The sequence below is a fragment of the Ranitomeya imitator genome, chromosome 8, assembly GCF_032444005.1.
Source record: "Ranitomeya imitator isolate aRanImi1 chromosome 8, aRanImi1.pri, whole genome shotgun sequence".
NCBI classification, from domain to species: Eukaryota; Metazoa; Chordata; class Amphibia; order Anura; family Dendrobatidae; genus Ranitomeya; species Ranitomeya imitator.
Genome location: NC_091289.1, coordinates 31468063 through 31488588, shown reverse-complemented (window position 1 = coordinate 31488588; position 20526 = coordinate 31468063). Strand labels below are relative to the sequence as shown.

The following is a 20526-nucleotide window of genomic DNA, read 5'->3' as shown; positions in this document are numbered from 1 at the left end:
CAGTTGAACTACCAGAAGAGATTTCACATATTGTTCTCCAAAAGCAACAAATGTCAATATCTCTGCAATGGAACGACGTAGCATAAAACGGAAAAAAGGGGCAGAATCAGGGGAGACCAGGGATTCTTACAAGGTACTTGACTCCATTTTTTTAGCAAGTGACATCTTCTTTTATTGTCTATTATGACATCTACAGCTTCAAGTCTCTTCTCTTTCTTACACTTCTATGGAGAGTGCCGAATTGTATTATTATGGTTGTTATTTTAAACCCCCTTTCTCTTTATGTCCGTTATGTAGAGCACACTATACAGAAGGAATTTACCTTTTATACAAACCAGTGGATTATTGACCACACAACCATGAGTGATCAATTATAACCATTTCCAACAGGGATTGCTTGAATTTTCAAGGCTCTGTTTAGCACTCTTGTCCATGAGGCTTGTCTGATATTGAGGCTCAGACCCAGAACCAGCACCACTTTTATCCATTGGTTGTATGTGGTACTGCGGCTTCACTTGAATAGGGCTAAGGTGCAATACCAGAAACATTTTGTGCACAAGAGTGGCGCTGTTTCAGGAAGAAGCCAGCCGAGTTTTACTAACTTCATACAACCCCTTTGTATGCACATATTCACTACTACTACCACTACTACTACTTCACAGCTCGTACCCTACAGCTGGCACCTACAGAATTCCCATGGAGGAAAATAATGACCTGACCCCTTACATTCATGCAAATTGCATCCATATACGGTTTTTCTAATTCTCAAGAACATTTGACTGCAATTTGAACTTCCTTCTGTCAGAAAACATACATTACCCATAATTTATGACAAAACTATTACCCCCAAATCACACGGGGGTCAAAGAAATCAAACAGAGTATTATTATTCACAGATGTTACATCTTGCCAGCCTATTAATCTGAACAAGATATCAAATGAATTCAGCAATCGGAAAGGTAAGTCAACATTTTCTCTGGCTTTCTGCCAAAGGACCTTATTTTATTAGTCTGCTACCGGCAAAACTGGCCTTGAATCCACAGAATCCTTAGAGTGAAGTCTCATAACTTGTTAGAAATCCAAAACCACAGTGAACGGCAAGAACATGAGATGACATCAATCAAATCAGGGAGTTATGAAACCCGCTCTCATTAAGTAGACATCTATAAATCAAGCTGTAGTTATGTAGCCACTTACATAATGTAGATGCACCTGAACTTATCGATAGGACATCCCCAGTTAGTCCCCAAAGATCAGATGGACAACAACAGTAGCTGGAGTTTGATAAAACACCTAAGGTTTCCAAATAAAAATTCATGGAACCGAGACTTATATGACTGGGATGAGGGTGGCATAAAAAGTCTTTCCTACATCTTCACATGGTACATGGTGATCACAAAGCTGGTGCAACATCATGGTAGAAACATATTCACCCATAAACTATAAAAGATGCTAAAAAAAAAATAAAATAAACCAGAAAATAAATAAGAAAACAAAATCTGAAAATAATTCATCTCAATTGTCTTCAGTTCTATTTTTACCTTGTATCACAATTAAAATCTGAAAAATATATAAAGAAATGATCTCCGTGTCTGAGCAAATAAGTCATGCACCTCGTCCTCCTCCACCTTTCGGTCCTGCAGACAAAAGCTGAACATACACATTAGAAAGTTATCGCTCGAATGATCGAGCGGCTGACAGCTATTCTTACCAATTCCCCCATGAACTCTATGAAGAGAGACCCTCTGTCCTCTTACACCTTCCCACAGCATAAAAGGATCAGGTGGTTGAGTTCCAACCACCCAATCTTTAGGTCTCCTTACACAATCGGCCATGAGACAGTCGCTAAGACCACCTACACATTAGATGGTCAGCCGATCCTGCTGAAATTATCAGGTTAGACCAACTTTTATTGAATATGTTTGGGGACTTAAACAGTGAGGACAAGTGTATTTCTAGTTTCATTTCTAGGCCAAGTTCTCATCAAGGTGAAATGAAGCAAATATGCAGCCCATGTAGATGTAGGCAACAGAAGGTGTGGAACAAAGAAGTTGTCTCTGCTCAGGTTGGACACAACCCCATTTCTTATGGCTGATGTGAACATGCTCGGAGCTCAGAAAAAGGGGAGATGTGGCTATATTTCATACAGATGGTGAGAAAGTAGGAGAACAAAAAAATATTGTGCCCTCTGCTATGTTTTCTGTTGGACTATGATTCCAGTGTTTTCAGAAACGCTCATCACTTAGGTGACTCCAAATATGTTCACTATGTACACACGCCTTCTAGAATACATGAACAATTAAAATTCCTCTATATCTTTCCTATCTGACAGTCACGCTGAAGAGAGACAATCGCCCTAAGGCATGAGGTTAGGGTGTGTAGGTATATTATCTTCAAGATCTGGAGGCACAGCATGAGAACGGTGCCCGCAGAATCAGTTCCACAATTTACACCCTCGTTTTCACATAATTCTATAGAAATTTAGGGTGTTGAAAGGAGAGTCTGGTATGGTAAGATCTGCACAATTCTTAAGGCCCCTTCACATTAAGCGACGCTGCAGCGATACCGACAACGATCCAGATCGCTGCAGCGTCGCTGTTTGGTCGCTGGAGAGCTGTCACACAGACCGCTCTCCAGCGACCAACGATGCCGGTAACCAGGGTAAACATCGGGTAACTAAGCGCAGGGCCGCGCTTAGTAACCCGATGTTTACCCTGGTTACCGTGCTAAAAGTAAAAAAAAACAAACACTAGATACTTACCTACAGCTGTCTGTCCTCCAGCGTTGCGCTCTGCTTCTCTGCTCTCCTCCTGTGCTGGCTGTGAGCCGGAAAGCAGAGCAGTGACGTCACCGCTCTGCTTTCCGGCTGACCGACGCTCACAGCCAGAGCAGGAGGAGTGCAGAGCACAGCGCTGGAGGACAGACAGCGGTAGGTAAGTATCTAGTGTTTGTTATTTTTTACTTTTAGCATGGTAACCAGGGTAAACATCGGGTTACTAAGCGCGGCCCTGCGCTTAGTTACCCGATGTTTACCCTGGTTACCAGTGAAGACATCGCTGGATCGGTGTCACACACGCCGATCCAGCGATGTCAGCAGGAGTCCAGCGACGAAATAAAGTTCTGGACTTTATTCAGCGACCAACGATCTCCCAGCAGGGGCCTGATCGTTGGTCGCTGTCACACATAACGATTTCATTAACGATATCGTTGCTACGTCACAAATAGCAACGATATCGTTAACAATATCGTTATGTGTGAAGGTACCTTTACAAGCTTCTGTAAATTACCTATATTGTTTCCAATTGTCTACCGCATCACATTATCTAACACATCCTAGAGGTGTTAAATGCACACATAACCGATCTGTGTGTTTTTTTTTTGTACGACTAGGCTTAGAATTGATGCCTTTGAAAATCTGGTGTTGGAGAAAATTGTTATCAATACCATGAAAAACAAGAACAAATCAATTTTGGAATAAATCAAGCCAGACATGGCAACCGAAGCAAGGACCACCAAGCTACAAGTTGCCTACTTTGGACACATCAGACTAGAGCAATCACTGGAGAAGGACATCATGGTCAGAAGAATAGAAGGAACAAGGCAAAGAGGAAGACCAGCAACCTGATGGCTTGATACTATCAAGGTAACTGTGGAGAAGACCCTGGTGGACCTATCTAGGCTTGCACGAGATCAATCTACAGATCGTTCATTCACCAGTGGAGAAGACCCTGGTGGACCTATCTAGGCTTGCACGAGATCAATCTACAGATCGTTCATTCACCAGTTGAGAAGACCCTGGTGGACCTATCTAGGCTTGCACCACATCAATCTTCTACAGATCGTTCATCCATCAAGTCGCCATGGCTCAAGATCGTGCCTAAGGCCATAGAAAAAAAGTGCTTTGCGTCATCTACTATGGAATTAGGACTGGATTTAACAGCAAACACACTTACACCCAAATAAATCTGCATTGTGCAGTTACACTTACAATGTCATCTCCACAACTTATAACTGGCACAATGGCCCCTGCCAGTTACAGACTATGTCAAAGCCTACTTAAGTTTGCAAATTGAGGCTATGTTCCCATCATGTCCATTTGACATACAGCTCTGGAAAAAATTAGGAGACCACTGCAAAATGTTCAGTTTGTCTCATTTTTCTCTGGGAACACAATTTTTTAAGAGTTAGGTCAGACAACTGTTCTTAATTAATTTTTGGATGCTGAATCCAGAAATGATCTCAGTTTTTCTCTATCACGTCAAGTTTTTGAACTATAGGATTTTTGTCTTCTCAAAACTATGTAAACTACTGTACCTAAAAAGTGTTTTTTTTTTTAAATAGTACAAATTTGAACAAAAAATGAAATATATAAGAAATAGGCATGACAAAGTTGTGACTACTCTTACAAGTTGCCAAGTAGCTCTATATGAGTCGAATTGTAATCAGATAACAAGTCTTATTACAGATATCAGTGCAATTGTGCTTCTCTGGCAGGTAAGTTGTGTAGGAAAAACTTGACGTGCTAGAAAGAAACTGACTACATTTTTGGAATCAGCATGCCAATTTTAGTATAAATCAGCTCAAAAACCTAACTCAACAGAAATTTTTTTTCAAATTGTTCCCCTGTGTTATATGTACATTTTTGAGTAAAACGTAAATTGTTCTTTTATTCTATAAACTTCTGACAACATGTCTCCGAATTTCCAAGCAATAAATTTTGTATTTTTGTTCTGACAAAGAAAAATGGTCAAAATAAAAAAAAAACAACAAAACAGTGCTTTCGGATCTCAAATAATGCAAAGAAAACAAGTTTATAATCATTTAGAAACAACAATACTGTTTTAACTCAGGAAGAGTTCAGAAATCAATATTTTGTGGAATAACCATGATTTTAAATCACAGCTTTCATGCGTCTTGGCATGCTTTCCACCAGTCTTTCACACTGCTTCTGGTGCAAAAATGTAAGCAGTTCTTCTTTGTTCGATGGCTTGTGACTATCCATCATCCTCTTGATTACATTCCAGAGGTTTTCAATGGGGTTCAGGTCTGGAGATTGGGCTGCCCATGACAGGGTTCTGATGTGGTGGTCTCTTAATTTTTTCCAGAGCTGTATATACCAGGGATGCCCTTAGGGACGTCATACAGTGGCCTCATCCAACATCCAGTGCCTCTCAATGGAGGCAGAAAACATTATACAGAATGGTATAGATCGCTTTACTATGTACCATTGTGTGGAACAGCGTAGCCTTACTACGCTATGCTATAGTGACTTATACCAATCTGACAAAGGCCACAAAGACACTCTTTTGGCCTCCATTAAGTTAACAGAAACCTATGAATATGCTCAGAGCTTTCCCTGTCTTCCACAAAGATTACAATCATGATCTGGACTGAACCTAAGGGTACAAAGACACCTTTGGGATGCCCTGTAATACTGCATGCACAAGACCATTGAAAAAAGTATGATACAAGATTATGCAACAATGTAGCAACTTTGTTGCAATGACTATATAATGTATGTTGCCCATGTCCTGAGTAGAGTTGAGCGAATTTGATCGGGTCCCTGCTCATTTGGCATGCTATAGCGCTCACCGAATAAGCTGCAGCGGGAACCCGGATATATGGAGCGCTCCAGTGTTAAATACATGTAGAAATTAATTCAATAAATGCAGAATTATAAGACAAATATCAAAATAAACATATAAATAAGTAAAAAGAAAAATAAAGATCAACCTAATTCAGGGAGTGTAGCAAGACAGAACGTAGTGGGAAACTCACTCGGGTTTTTGCACAATTATTATTTACACAGCGCCAGCATATTCTATTTCAAGCTTACATAACACAAGTATATCATACACACATTAAAGGAGCCGGCGCTTCTGTCGGGGCGGGAGCTCGTATAAACTACTGGCACCAAGGATCGGTGTCAGAAAGTCAATGGAAAATGCTTTCCGGCATTTTCTAAGACCAATGATTTCTGACTGACAGGCTGGTATTTGTAGGACCTAATATTTTGGAAAATTCTAGTCTAAGCTATTAAATGACATTTTAGCAGAAATACAACCAATAAAACATGATCACATTTGTATTGAACAGCCAAAAGGACAAACCGCTAATTGGCTATTGGTGAAATCTCACACTTCAATGCCGTTATTGATTGTACAATCAGCCGGGTCGTAACAGAAATATGTGTTCCTCAGCAAGGACTCTGCTAGTTTAGATCCAATTATCATTGTTATGATGACTGTTTGCACTTTGGGGTGGCCCCTATCCCTTAAACGGAGGTTACAGGGTTCATTTGGTTGGGCGTATGGGGGGGGGTTATCAGCTGGACAGTCAGTACATACTATGCTCTACTGGTTTAAGAGCCGCTCTGATCATCCGTAACCAGTAAGTAATTAGTAGAAAGGTATTTGAACTCCTATGTGAAATTAGGTCAGTCTTAATCAATTTGTCAAAGGACTCTGACCCCAGTCTCAGCCATGTGGAGAAATTACAGGTCGTGTTTACCTGAAGCAGTCTACCAGAATGATGGAGATTACAAGTCATACAATATGCACCCAACTGTTATAAAATGATTGTAGTCCAAGTGCTGATCAGTAACATGAAGACCTGCTCAGCCCAGTGCTACTTTCCGCCAAGACTAAAAAGTCTATGAGCCTGATTCGGCCGAGCTCCTTCGTGTAAGGGATTGGTGGGGTTCAGCATCCGGAGCCCCTCCAATCTAAACTTCTGATACTTCTCTATGACATGTCAGATGTTGGCAAACATTCATGTCCGGATCATTAGCGGGCGTCCTGATCTGTACTCAACTGTGTGATGGGCGTATATGAGGCTGTTGTGTTTGGAGCAATCTGGACATCACGGTCTGTACTCAGTCCATGAATGTCGGACTTGTGGAACTAGTCTAGGGTCTAAAGCACATAGTCGGGCTTTGTGCAGGAGACAACATGGCAGCGCCTGTGACTTTATAGTCCCTCTGTATGAAATTAGCTGTATACAGAGGTACGGCACAGTCCCGTGGCTCCATACAACTCGGAGGATATGGGGCCACGTGCAGAAGGCTCAGGGTTGTGTTAACCGGTGGTACACACCTTGGCGTAAACTTTACAAGCCAGTTAGACCACTTCAGAAACCAGTTTGATATTTCTGCAGAAAAGAAAAAAAAGTAAGACCATGGCAAATTTCTATCCGTATGGTCTTTCTGAATCTCAGGAATATTCCCAGAACGGTAGTACGTGCAGCACGCATGATGGCGTGATTATCGCCGCGGTCAATAGATGGGCAAAAAATGGAGAGGTCTAAAGAAAAGGAATTTTTATAGACTTCTTAGTAATTAAAACATTCGCACCGGTATAAAGAATTTAACAAAAGTATTTCTGACAACTGTTCATTACGTTGATTAATGGTGTAGGATTTGACGCCCGTGTACAGACAGATGTTAGAATTCGTCATCTCGTTGTAGCATAGGACATAGCGTATGAGCAATAATTATTATCACATAAAAGGAGAACCCCGAGGTAATGAATGACGAGTTGTGCAACGCAGAAGTGAGGCCAGCGATGTGAGTAACCGCGCAGAGCGCCCGGAGCTCTGTAATCGCCCTATTAATAGCATGGACCTTATGGAAGAGAAAAATGCTGAACCTGATCTTTCCTTATTTACTGCGCTCAGAACAAAACATTGAATGACACGTCCTGCGAGGACAGAAAAAGAGAAAAAAAAAGCTTCATCAACAGTTTTGTGCAGGATGCACCATCACATGGAAAAAGCACAATATAGATTCTTGTATTCAGCCGATATCATGGCAAAGTCCCGAGAGTTTCGGAAACATTAATTATTAAATTAGTCCATGGATCTGCAAGGAGTTTGTATGTTCTCCTTGTGTTTTTGTGGGTTTCCTCCGGGTTCTCCAGTTGTCAAAGACATAATGATGGGAAATTAGATTGTGAGCCCCTAAGGGGACAGTGATGATGATGTCTGTAAAGTGCTGCAGAATGAATGATGTTATATAAGTAACAGTGATGAGCGAGCGTGTTGGGATAAGGTGTTATCTGAGCATGCTCGGGTGCTAACCGAGTGTCTTCAGCGTGCCCGAATAATATGTTCGAGTCCCCGCGGCTGCATGTCTCGACACATAACAGGGCCTTGGAAGAGCTCCAATCGACTAAGGTCACACCACCGTTTTTCTCTCATCCGAGAAAATCGGACCGATTATGCTAATCACCCTCTGGTCAGAGTTTGATCACAGTGTGATCCGATTTTCTTCGATTTAGAAAAAAAAAAAAATGTTTCTCTATTCTGTCAGTCCGTGAAAATCGTCTAGCACTCGCGTGGCATCCGAGTCCAATTCTTACCCAAAGACATGAATGGCCAAGTGCGATTAGACAATCGGATGCAACTTGTGCATGCTGTGATTTTGTTCCTTGGACCTTGAAGAAATCGGACATTCACATGACCCTATAGAAAAACACGGGGACGAGTGCTATCAGGTAAAACAAAGGATATGGTCGTCTGCACAAGCTCTTATAGTTAGAAATCTGCAATCAATATCACCATTACACACTGAACGGGAAACCACTGGGTAAATCTGACAGGGAGAAGGACTTGGGGATCCTAGTTAATGATAAACTTACCTGGAGCAGCCAGTGCCAGGCAGCAGCTGCCAAGGCAAACAGGATCATGGGGTGCATTAAGAGAGGTCTGGATACACATGATGAGAGCATTATACTGCCTCTGTACAAATCCCTAGTTAGACCGCACATGGAGTACTGTGTCCAGTTTTGGGCACCGGTGCTCAGGAAGGATATAATGGAACTAGAGAGAGTACAAAGGAGGGCAACAAAATTAATAAAGGGGATGGGAGAACTACAATACCCAGATAGATTAGCGAAATTAGGATTATTTAGTCTAGAAAAAAGACAACTGAGGGGCGATCTAATAACCATGTATAAGTATATAAGTGGACAATACAGATATCTCGCTGAGGATCTGTTTATACCAAGGAAGGTGACGGGCACAAGGGGGCATTCTTTGCGTCTGGAGGAGAGAAGGTTTTTCCACCAACATAGAAGAGGATTCTTTACTGTTAGGGCGGTGAAAATCTGGAATTGCTTGCCTGAGGAGGTGGTGATGGTGAACTCAGTCGAGGGGTTCAAGAGAGGCCTGGATGTCTTCCTGGAGCAGAACAATATTGTATCATACAATTATTAGGTTCTGTAGAAGGACGTAGATCTGGGGATTTATTATGATGGAATATAGGCTGAACTGGATGGACAAATGTCTTTTTTTTGGCCTTACTAACTATGTTACTAAGTGTAAACCGAGATTTAGTTCCATTTTTCCATTATTTTCTTTCGAAACCTGATGAAAGGTTAACCAGAAGCCAGCACTAACAAGAACTGTCACCTTTACATTAGGGAAGCATTAGGGAGCATTGTGGCTTTAAGTCTCCTCATCTCAACATGCTTAACATGTCACTCTCCGCAAGGAGAAACGATACTTCACGGATCCACATTAGGGAAGACAAACTGATTTCAGCCAGCTTAGAGATGCTTGGTATGGGGCCATCAAAGTAGGTAACAAATCTTGGCAAGAATATATATATATATATATATATATATATATATATATATATATATATATATATATATATATATATATATATATATATATGCTTTACCCCCTACCTGTGCTAATTTTCTTTGCAGTGAAAATGAGAGACATTTACACTCCATTTAAGAAGACCTTGGTGGCAAGCTATATGACTACCGATCCGACCCCCACAAAAGCAATCAATCATTCCTTTTTTCTCACATTTATGCCATTTAAGTGCTGATTTGGGGGGTAAGTGTTCTAATTTTCTATTGCAGCCACTTACACATTTTTCTCTTAGGTCTGAATTTTACAGTAGGTACTTAAAAAAAAAATCAGCCTTTGCAGCAGCATGTTCCTACAAGGATCCCCCTGCCTGTGACCACAAGCTGCGTTGATGAACCCCTGCTGCCCCCAGACCTGGAATGCTGCCTCTTTGGCTGTAAATGTCTCTTCAAAAGATTGAGGAAACCTGTTGATCCCATAGAGATCCTGGCAGCTGCTGCATGTCTAGAAGTGCCTGAGAAAACAAAGGTCAAAGTTTTTCAAGGCTCGGTTATCTGGAAGAACTCTCCTTCGGAAACTACACATACAATCTGTACAGAAGCCAAATTCATTACAAACCATTGTTCCCGGCACAATGTACCCAAAGCAAAAACAGGGCTGAAAAGAAGCGAGCCCAAGTTTACTAACGGTCCTTCCTAAATATTTGCAAACAAGTGATTGAACACGTCTTTTGCTTCTTACCTCAAGCCCAGATTTGCCAACAGTTTTGCTTATAGTTGTAGACACTTTAAGGCTACGTTCACACTAGCGTTATGCTAGTTTGCGTCGGGTTTGCGTCGGGCGACGCAGCGGCGACGCATGCGTCATGCGCCCCTATATTTAACATGGGGGACGCATGCGTTTTTGTTTGTTGCGTTGTGCGACGCATGCGTCTTTTTTGCCGCAAGCGTCGGACCAAGAAAACGCAACAAGTTGCATTTTTCTTGCGTCCAAATTTCGGCAAAAAACTACGCATGCGTCGCAAAACGCAGCGTTTATGCGTGCGTTGTGCGTTGCGTCGCCGACGCAGCGGCGCACAACGGTAATGTGAACGTAGCCTAAGTGGGATCTGTTATGTTAGTGGCTTGTCTTCCACCAAGAAACTTGAAGACACAAAAGAGCACAGCGAGGTCAAAGATACTCTGCTGTAAAAAAAAATCACAGTAATAAGCAAGTGCCAGTCAAAAGATGGAAAAAACAGGGTATTTAGTTGATACATATCAATCATCTTTTGACTGGCACTTGCTTATTACTGTGATTTTTTTTACAACAGAGTATTTTTGACCTTGCTGTGCTCTTTTGTGTCTTCAAGTTTCTTGGTGGTGTGTGAACAGGTTCCTACAGACGTATTCATTGTGCAAGTCGCCCATGTGTTTCTGGTTCCACCATAGATTGTCTGAAGATCACACCAAGGATGGCTAAACGGTGCACATTGCTAAGCTGCCCATGTACATAGGGTGAAAGTTGGCCAAGGTGGACCAAAAATTTGATGTGTCAGGTTGGAAAACTTCAATCATCATCTGCTGAAGGTAAATTTTGCTAAATTTTACTAGATTGTTCAAGCACATTGCACTGAAAGGAGAGATGGAAACATTGAATGCTCTACTGTAGAAGGAAATAAATTGGTGCAATGAAATGGATGATCTAATTAGAAAAGTACCACCGCCCATTCGACAGTTTCTTCCCCCACTATTTGGGTACAATGAAGCGTTATCTGATGTTCATCATCCCCCAACGGTGGGGACCTTAAAACCAAAGGACAAGGTCATTGCAATGTATCATGCAACTTTCCACTTTGGTAGGACAGGTATTTTCAGAACGTCTGGGGTCATGTTGCATAAGGATCATGTTGGGGTCATGTTGGACATTTTCGTGGTAAAAAAAAAAAAAAACACAAAACTTTTGTAAAAGACAGAGGGCACTGAGCCTGAGCTTTGGATATTTATATAAGCACAGAACCTTGATCTTAATGTGAGCAGCTTTGTACAAGGCAGTGCCTGGTGGTGTCTCCAACTCCGCTCTGTAAGATTCTTGCATAACCTCAATGCATTAACCATGGTGGAAAAAAGAGAAACGCTGGAACCCGAATTCACAGCAGTATCTCATAAGATCATCATTTGATCTGCCTCTGAAGACGATTTCCTGATATTTTATCATATCAGTAGTCGTTTCCAGATAATTACACAGATGTTATCGTCATTCTTCTGCTTGAATAAGATACTCGATTGTGATCAGGTTTCATATTACTAATAAAACTGCTCCAAATGGAACAAAGAAAAACATTCCCATAAATGAAACAGTCGTGGAGAGGAAAAGTATTGATTCGGGGCCACGTTCACACACCAATGTACTGCGGAAATGTCTGCAATCGCCATATGAGGATGGGACTTGCAGAAATCTGGGCAGATATTCCAGAAAAGAAAAACACAAGCGTATAACTTGGACGACTGCAAACCGATAAAAAAGGGATAGCACTTGGACCAATGTTATTCAGTGAGGCATTGCAGATTTGCAGGTTTTTTTCAGCTGTATTCGGTATGATTGCGATTTCCCTCCGAAATTGGATTGATGCGAGAAAAAAAAAATCAGATGCCATACAGACCAAAGTGTCTGATTTTTACGGATTTATTGCAATTCTGTAACATTGGAAACTGTAAATTGTCCTGTAAAAAATTATTAGCTGCTGACTCAAAAAAAAAAAAAAAATGGATTGCACATGGATGACCAGTGAGAAAAAAAATTGTCTCACTATTCTGGATGAAAATTGGACCGATTCTTTTTTATCGTGTGGCCTTAGCCTTATAAAAATGATTTTCAGTTGCAGAAACTTCTATGCCAATCAATGCTGCGTTACAATTGATGGGGCATTACAAGGGTTCACATTGAGTTTGTCATTAGTAGAGAATCCTTCTGTAATGCCGCCATACTGGGGAACTCCGCTTACCTGTACGGTATGCACATAGAAGTTAATAACAGGCTATAATAAGGGGATAACGAGGGATGGTTAACGATTATTACAGCTGACATGTTTAGATTGAAGCCACCTACTAGAAGATTACAGGATGAATTATTATACTAGGTTTGGTTTGAACATTTAAGAAGGGAATTCTCTGTGTCCTGACAGGTAGAACAGATGTGTCCAGACAGGTTGGGAAATGTTGTGTTTTGCAGTCTGGCATGAGTGACACCTCACTGGTGTCCATTACCTGCCTAGCTCGCACAATCATTTAACCATGTCATCACTGGCGGAGTGTGCACGATGCAAACACCGGGGATCTTTACACTAATTTGTGGACATCTCTCACAGCAGAACACACAGATTGTTACATTTTGTTTATGTTTGTAAACTACATTGTATCAATAGAGTCAGAACAGACCATGGAGAACAAAGCAAATGTAACATAGGACATCTGGATACACTGATTACTGCAAAGAATACTGTCATGGCCACAGAAATCAGAGTGTTCAATGGAGACTTCAGACAGGAGACTTTTAGAACCCGAATCTAAACACTAATGAACATAGGCAGAAAGCCTGGTCAGCATCCATCATAGGCTGGAGTGTGGAAGTCTCATTCATTTCCCTTCTCCAGGGAAAACTAACCGGGGTCATATTCCCAGTAGGAGCCTCTATGGGAGCACACAGACAGCACCAGGGAAGACCCTCATCATCATCATCATCATCCACATATTCCTAGTAGGAGCCTCTATGGGAGCACACAGACAGCACCAGGGACGACCCTCATCATCATCATCATCATCCATATATTCCCAGTAGGAGCCACTATGCACACAGACAGCACCAGGGAAGACCCTCATCATCATCATCATCATCCATATATTCCCAGTAGGAGCCACTATGGGAGCACACAGACAGCACCAGGGAAGCCCCTCATCATCATCATCCACATATTCCTAGTAGGAGCCTCTATGGGAGCACACAGACAGCACCAGGGAAGCCCCTCATCATCATCATCCACATATTCCCAGTAGGAGCCTCTATGGGACTCACAGACAGCACCAGGGAAGACCCTCATCATCATCATCCACATATTCCTAGTAGGAGCCTCTATGGGACTCAGACAGCACCAGGGAAGACCCTCATCATCATCATCCACATATTCCCAGTAGGAGCCTCTATGGGACTCACAGACAGCACCAGGGAAGACCCTCATCATCATCATCCACATATTCCTAGTAGGAGCCTATATGGGACTCACAGACAGCACCAGGGAAGACCTTCATCATCATCCACATATTCCTAGTAGGAGCCTCTATGGGACTCACAGACAGCACCAGGGAAGACCCTCATCATCATCATCATCCACATATTCCCAGTAGGAGCCTCTATGGGACTCACAGACAGCACCAGGGAAGACCCTCATCATCATCATCATCATCCACATATTCCTAGTAGGAGCCTATATGGGACTCACAGACAGCACCAGGGAAGACCTTCATCATCATCCACATATTCCTAGTAGGAGCCTCTATGGGACTCACAGACAGCACCAGGGAAGACCCTCATCATCATCATCATCCACATATTCCCAGTAGGAGCCTCTATGGGACTCACAGACAGCACCAGGGAAGACCCTCATCATCATCATCATCATCCATCTCAGCTTACCTCAATGCTCTTGGTAGTTGCACTCTTGACTTCCAGAGTTAAATTGACTCTCTTGACGGTGAGATAGAAGGGATAATCCTTCGCCACCATTGTGGCTGTGGGTGGGTGGTTGGGTGGTCACAGCGGATCCTGAAACTGATGGGTAAAAGCGCAGCCCCTCAGCTCCAGAGAGAGAGCACAATCCAGCAGCGATCTGTCCGAGAGCGCATTACACTGGCTGCCTGCAGAGCCGGACTGACACAGGGAGGGAGAGACACACTACACCAGAGTCACCAGAGAAATCCCTCCTCTCTGCTGTTCTGGGGAGGAAGTGGCTGCTGCAGCACATCAACCTGCGCCTGCACCCACTGCCGGTCACTGAGAGCAGCACATCAACCTGCGCCTGCACCCACTGCCGATCACTGAGAGCAGCACATCAACCTGCGCCTGCACCCACTGCCCATCACTGAGAGCAGCACATCAACCTGCGCCTGCACCCACTGCCCATCACTGAGAGCAGCACATCAACCTGCGCCTGCATCCACTGCCAATCACTGAGAGCAGCACATCAACCTGCGCCTGCACCCACTGCCGGTCACTGAGAGCAGCACATCAACCTGCGCCTGCACCCACTGCCGATCACTGAGAGCAGCACATCAACCTGCGCCTGCATCCACTGCCGATCACTGAGAGCAGCACATCAACCTGCGCCTGCACCCACTGCCGATCACTGAGAGCAGCACATCAACTTGCGCCTGCACCCACTGCCGATCACTGAGAGCAGCACATCAACCTGCGCCTGCACCCACTGCCGGTCACTGAGAGCAGCACATCAACCTGCGCCTGCACCCACTGCCGATCACTGAGAGCAGCACATCAACCTGCGCCTGCACCCACTGCCCATCACTGAGAGCAGCACATCAACCTGCGCCTGCACCCACTGCCCATCACTGAGAGCAGCACATCAACCTGCGCCTGCACCCACTGCCGATCACTGAGAGCAGCACATCAACTTGCGCCTGCACCCACTGCCGATCACTGAGAGCAGCACATCAACCTGCGCCTGCACCCACTGCCGGTCACTGAGAGCAGCACATCAACCTGCGCCTGCACCCACTGCCGATCACTGAGAGCAGCACATCACCACAACCTGCACCCACTGCCGATCACTGAGAGCAGCACATCAACACAACCTGCGCCTGCACCCACTGCCGGTCACTGAGAGCAGCACATCAACCTGCACCTGCACCCACTGCCCATCACTGAGAGCAGCACATCACCACAACCTGCGCCTGCACCCACTGCCGATCACTGAGAGCAGCACATCACCACAACCTGCGCCTGCACCCACTGCCGATCACTGAGAGCAGCACATCAACACAACCTGCGCCTGCACCCACTGCCGGTCACTGAGAGCAGCACATCACCACAACCTGCGCCTGCACCCACTGCCGATCACTGAGAGCAGCACATCACTACAACCTGCGCCTGCACCCACTGCCGATCACTGAGAGCAGCACATCAACACAACCTGCGCCTGCACCCACTGCCGATCACTGAGAGCAGCACATCACCGCAACCTGCGCCTGCACCCACTGCTGATCACTGAGAGCAGCACATCACCACAACCTGCGCCTGCACCCACTGCCGATCACTGAGAGCAGCACATCACCACAACCTGCGCCTGCACCCACTGCCGGTCACTGAGAGCAGCACATCAACACAACCTGCACCTGCACCCACTGCCCATCACTGAGAGCAGCACATCAACCTGCGCCTGCACCCACTGCCCATCACTGAGAGCAGCACATCAACCTGCACCTGCACCCACTGCCCATCACTGAGAGCAGCACATCAACCTGCGCCTGCACCCACTGCCGATCACTGAGAGCAGCACATCAACACAACCTGCACCTGCACCCACTGCCGGTCACTGAGAGCAGCACATCAACCTGCGCCTGCACCCACTGCCGGTCACTGAGAGCAGCACATCAACCTGCGCCTGCACCCACTGCCGGTCACTGAGAGCAGCACATCAACCTGCGCCTGCACCCACTGCCGATCACTGAGAGCAGCACATCACCACAACCTGCGCCTGCACCCACTGCCGATCACTGAGAGCAGCACATCACCACAACCTGCGCCTGCACCCACTGCCGATCACTGAGAGCAGCACATCACCACAACCTGCACCTGCACCCACTGCCCATCACTGAGAGCAGCACATCAACCTGCGCCTGCACCCACTGCCGATCACTGAGAGCAGCACATCAACACAACCTGCACCTGCACCCACTGCCCATCACTGAGAGCAGCACATCAACCTGCGCCTGCACCCACTGCCGATCACTGAGAGCAGCACATCACCGCAACCTGCGCCTGCACCCACTGCCGATCACTGAGAGCAGCACATCACCACAACCTGCGCCTGCACCCACTGCCGATCACTGAGAGCAGCACATCACCACAACCTGCGCCTGCACCCACTGCCGGTCACTGAGAGCAGCACATCAACACAACCTGCACCTGCACCCACTGCCCATCACTGAGAGCAGCACATCAACCTGCGCCTGCACCCACTGCCCATCACTGAGAGCAGCACATCAACCTGCGCCTGCACCCACTGCCCATCACTGAGAGCAGCACATCAACCTGCGCCTGCACCCACTGCCCATCACTGAGAGCAGCACATCACCGCAACCTGCGCCTGCACCCACTGCCGATCACTGAGAGCAGCACATCACCACAACCTGCACCTGCACCCACTGCCCATCACTGAGAGCAGCACATCAACCTGCGCCTGCACCCACTGCCGATCACTGAGAGCAGCACATCAACACAACCTGCACCTGCACCCACTGCCCATCACTGAGAGCAGCACATCAACCTGCGCCTGCACCCACTGCCGATCACTGAGAGCAGCACATCACCGCAACCTGCGCCTGCACCCACTGCCGATCACTGAGAGCAGCCTCTTCTCCTACCCTCTTCGAATCATTGCTTTATAGTCTAAGCACATCTTTGTCTCACTGTGTGACAGTCTCTCCCCCATCACTCTCTCTTTGCTCTCTATTCCTGTCTCAATTCTACAGAACCCCCCTTTATGGCTCTGCCCTTTATTGCTCTGTGTTTTTCTGGTCCCCTCTCCTAATTACTTGGTATATGACTTTCACTGTCTGGACCCTTCATTAATTGCTTGGTTGGTCTATACCTCTACTATCTGTCTCCCTCTCTTTTTGGTATACACCTCTACTATCTGTCTCTTTCCCTCTCTTTTTGGTATATACATCTACTATCTGTCTCTTTCCCTCTCTTTTTGGTATATACATCTACTATCTGTCTCTTTCCCTCTCTTTGTTTGGTCTATACCTCTACTATCTGCCTCTTTCCCTCTCTCTTTGCTTGGTCTGTATTTCTACTATTTGTCTCCTTCCCTCTCCCTTTTCTTGGTCTATACCTCCGCTATCTGTCTCTTTCCCTCTCTTTGTTTGGTCTATACCTCTACTATCTGTCTCTTTCTTTCTCTCTGTGCTTGGTCTATATTTATACTATTTGTCTCCTTCCCTCTCTCTTTTCTTGGTCTATACCTCTACTATCTGTCTCTTTCCCTCTCTTTTCTTGGTCTATACCTCTACTATCTGTCTCTTTCCCTCTCTTTTCTTGGTCTATACCTCTACTATCTGTCTCTTTCCCTCTCTTTTCTTGGTATATACCTCTACTATCTGTCTCTTTCCTCTCTCTTTTCTTGGTATATACCTCTACTATCTGTCTCTTTCCCTCTCTTTTCTTGGTATATACCTCTACTATCTGTCTCTTTCCCTCTCTTTTTGGTATATACATCTACTATCTGTCTCTTTCCCTCTCTTTTCTTGGTCTATACCTCTACTATCTGTCTCTTTCCCTCTCTTTTCTTGGTCTATACCTCTACTATCTGTCTCTTTCCCTCTCTTTTCTTGGTCTATACCTCTACTATCTGTCTCTTTCCCTCTCTTTTCTTGGTCTATACCTCTACTATCTGTCTCTTTCCCTCTCTTTTCTTGGTATATACCTCTACTATCTGTCTCTTTCCTCTCTCTTTTCTTGGTCTATACCTCTACTATCTGTCTCTTTCCATCTCTTTTCTTGGTATATACCTCTACTATCTGTCTCTTTCCTCTCTCTTTTCTTGGTATATACCTCTACTATCTGTCTCTTTCCCTCTCTTTTCTTGGTCTATACCTCTACTATCTGTCTCTTTCCCTCTCTTTTCTTGGTCTATACCTCTACTATCTGTCTCTTTCCCTCTCTTTTCTTGGTCTATACCTCTACTATCTGTCTCTTTCCCTCTCTTTTCTTGGTCTATACCTCTACTATCTGTCTCTTTCCCTCTCTTTTCTTGGTCTATACCTCTACTATCTGTCTCTTTCCCTCTCTTTTCTTGGTCTATACCTCTACTATCTGTCTCTTTCCCTCTCTTTTCTTGGTCTATACCTCTACTATCTGTCTCTTTCCCTCTCTTTTCTTGGCATATACCTCTACTATCTGTCTCTTTCCCTCTCTTTTCTTGGTATATACCTCTACTATCTGTCTCTTTCCCTTTCTTTTCTTGGTACATACCTCTACTATCTGTCTCTTTCCCTCTCTTTTCTTGGTATATACCTCTACTATCTGTCTCTTTTCCTCTCTCTTTGCCTGGTCCATGCCTCCACTATCTGTCTCTTTTCCTCTCTCTTTGCCTGGTCCATGCCTCCACTATCTGTCTCTTTTCCTCTCTCTTTGCCTGGTCCATGCCTCTACTGTCTCTTTCCCTCTCTCTTTTCTTGTTATTATTATTATTATTATTATGCATTGCTTAGATAAGCAAAACAACATTGCTAACCACTGAGCCACCTTTACAGTCTCCTCCCATATCTCACTGCTCTCATTATACCTTTACTGTGTCTCTCGTTTTCTCTACTCTTTTTTCTGTCTCTTCCTATGTTTCCTTGTCTCGTTCCTTTATATACCTCCATCTCTCTGCTTCTATCTCATCCTTATACCCTTCTTTCATTGTCCTCTATATATTGTGCTTTGCTGTTTGTCTGTGTATTCCTCTTTCATCTCACTAAATTCTTTTTCCCCATTTCTATTTCTGATCCTTTCTAATCTTAGCTAATGTCTTTCTACGCTTTTCTTATGGTGATCTTTACATGGACGGATAAAATGCAGAAATAAACACCCAATGCCAATTTTTAGGCAAGTCACTAACGATTAGAAGAGTTACAATTACATGTTAGGCAATGTTCACACTTGACTTTTTGTCATCCCGTTTGTTGGTTCCAATTTTTTGTAACAAATGGCTTTAATGTCGAGAACAGATCTGTGGCATAACCGGTGCAAATGGAAGTGGGGGGAATCTCACTAATTATTTTGGGGTACAGCGGAAGTCTGATAAAAGCCAGAAGTTCTCGCTGTTGAGCTTTTTCTTCCTTTCCTAAAAAATGAACATGTAACAGAACCAAGACAGACCCCATAATAATCAATGGGATCTTCCTGCTTCCATTTGCATCAGTTATGTAGCAGATCCATTTTTGGCATTAATTTTTTTTTGTCTTTTCCTAAAAATAGAACAAAAAAAACGAATGTCAACTCAACAGGTGTGAACGTAGCCTTATAATAACAATACATGGGATCGCCCGTCTTTCGTCCGATGCTGCTTCCATTACAAATGTCAGGCAGATATCTGTTCATGTGAGTAAAGTCTTTATTTCTCATTCAAATAATTTCTATCCAAAATTAAAGGTGATAAAAAATTCATTTTTGCCCCAGTTCTTTGAATCTTCATAATTTCCTAATACAGGACCAAAACGAGCAACGAGCTTTATTTTCACATTTCCAGGCTGGGCAGGTTTTCCAATTCCCTATCCAATTTTTGGCTTCATTAACAGATACCTGTTGGGCAGGTTTTTACATCCTTTTCTATTTTCTCTATGAAAGACAGTTGTAAAAACGGCCTCGATTGCTGGAGAAGCCCACATAGCTTCTTCAGTAAAAGAAATCTAATCCACATTAAGATATTATCAAGCCCTGAGGAGCATGAGTCTTTGTAACGCAAAACTGAATCTTGGTTTGGGGGCTTAAACGAGAACTGCACTTTCCACAAACTTTGCATAAATCAATAGAAAAAAATAATATAAGAAACTTTGTAATATGTCTTATCAGAGAAATCTGCTATGTTATCCACTTATGAGTCACTTCTTCCCTTCCCCCTTGAACTTATATTTCACTTTGAAAAAAATAAATCAGCTGAACTCCTATTGC

At 44.1% G+C, this 20526-nt stretch overlaps 1 protein-coding gene and 1 long non-coding RNA gene across 4 annotated transcripts in view; one reads left to right on the top strand and one right to left on the bottom strand.

Moving 5' to 3' along the window:
- Nucleotides 1-6288, top strand: part of LOC138647589 (uncharacterized) — a 117687-nt gene extending 111399 nt beyond the window's left edge. Inside the window, exon 5 of the long non-coding RNA XR_011315003.1 lies at nt 3391-6288. This is a non-coding gene — a long non-coding RNA (uncharacterized lncRNA). The remainder of the gene's footprint in view (nt 1-3390) is intronic.
- Nucleotides 1-20526, bottom strand: part of ARHGEF3 (Rho guanine nucleotide exchange factor 3) — a 289077-nt gene that overhangs the window by 30605 nt on the left and 237946 nt on the right. The window contains exon 1 of one of the 3 annotated variants that reach the window (XM_069736685.1): nt 14269-14648. The exons of the other annotated variants lie outside the window; for them this stretch is intronic. Coding sequence (XP_069592786.1) covers nt 14269-14358 — 90 coding nt within the window. The 5' untranslated portion in view covers nt 14359-14648. Of the gene's footprint in view, nt 1-14268; nt 14649-20526 lie in introns of those variants that run through there. 3 annotated transcript variants of the gene reach the window in all.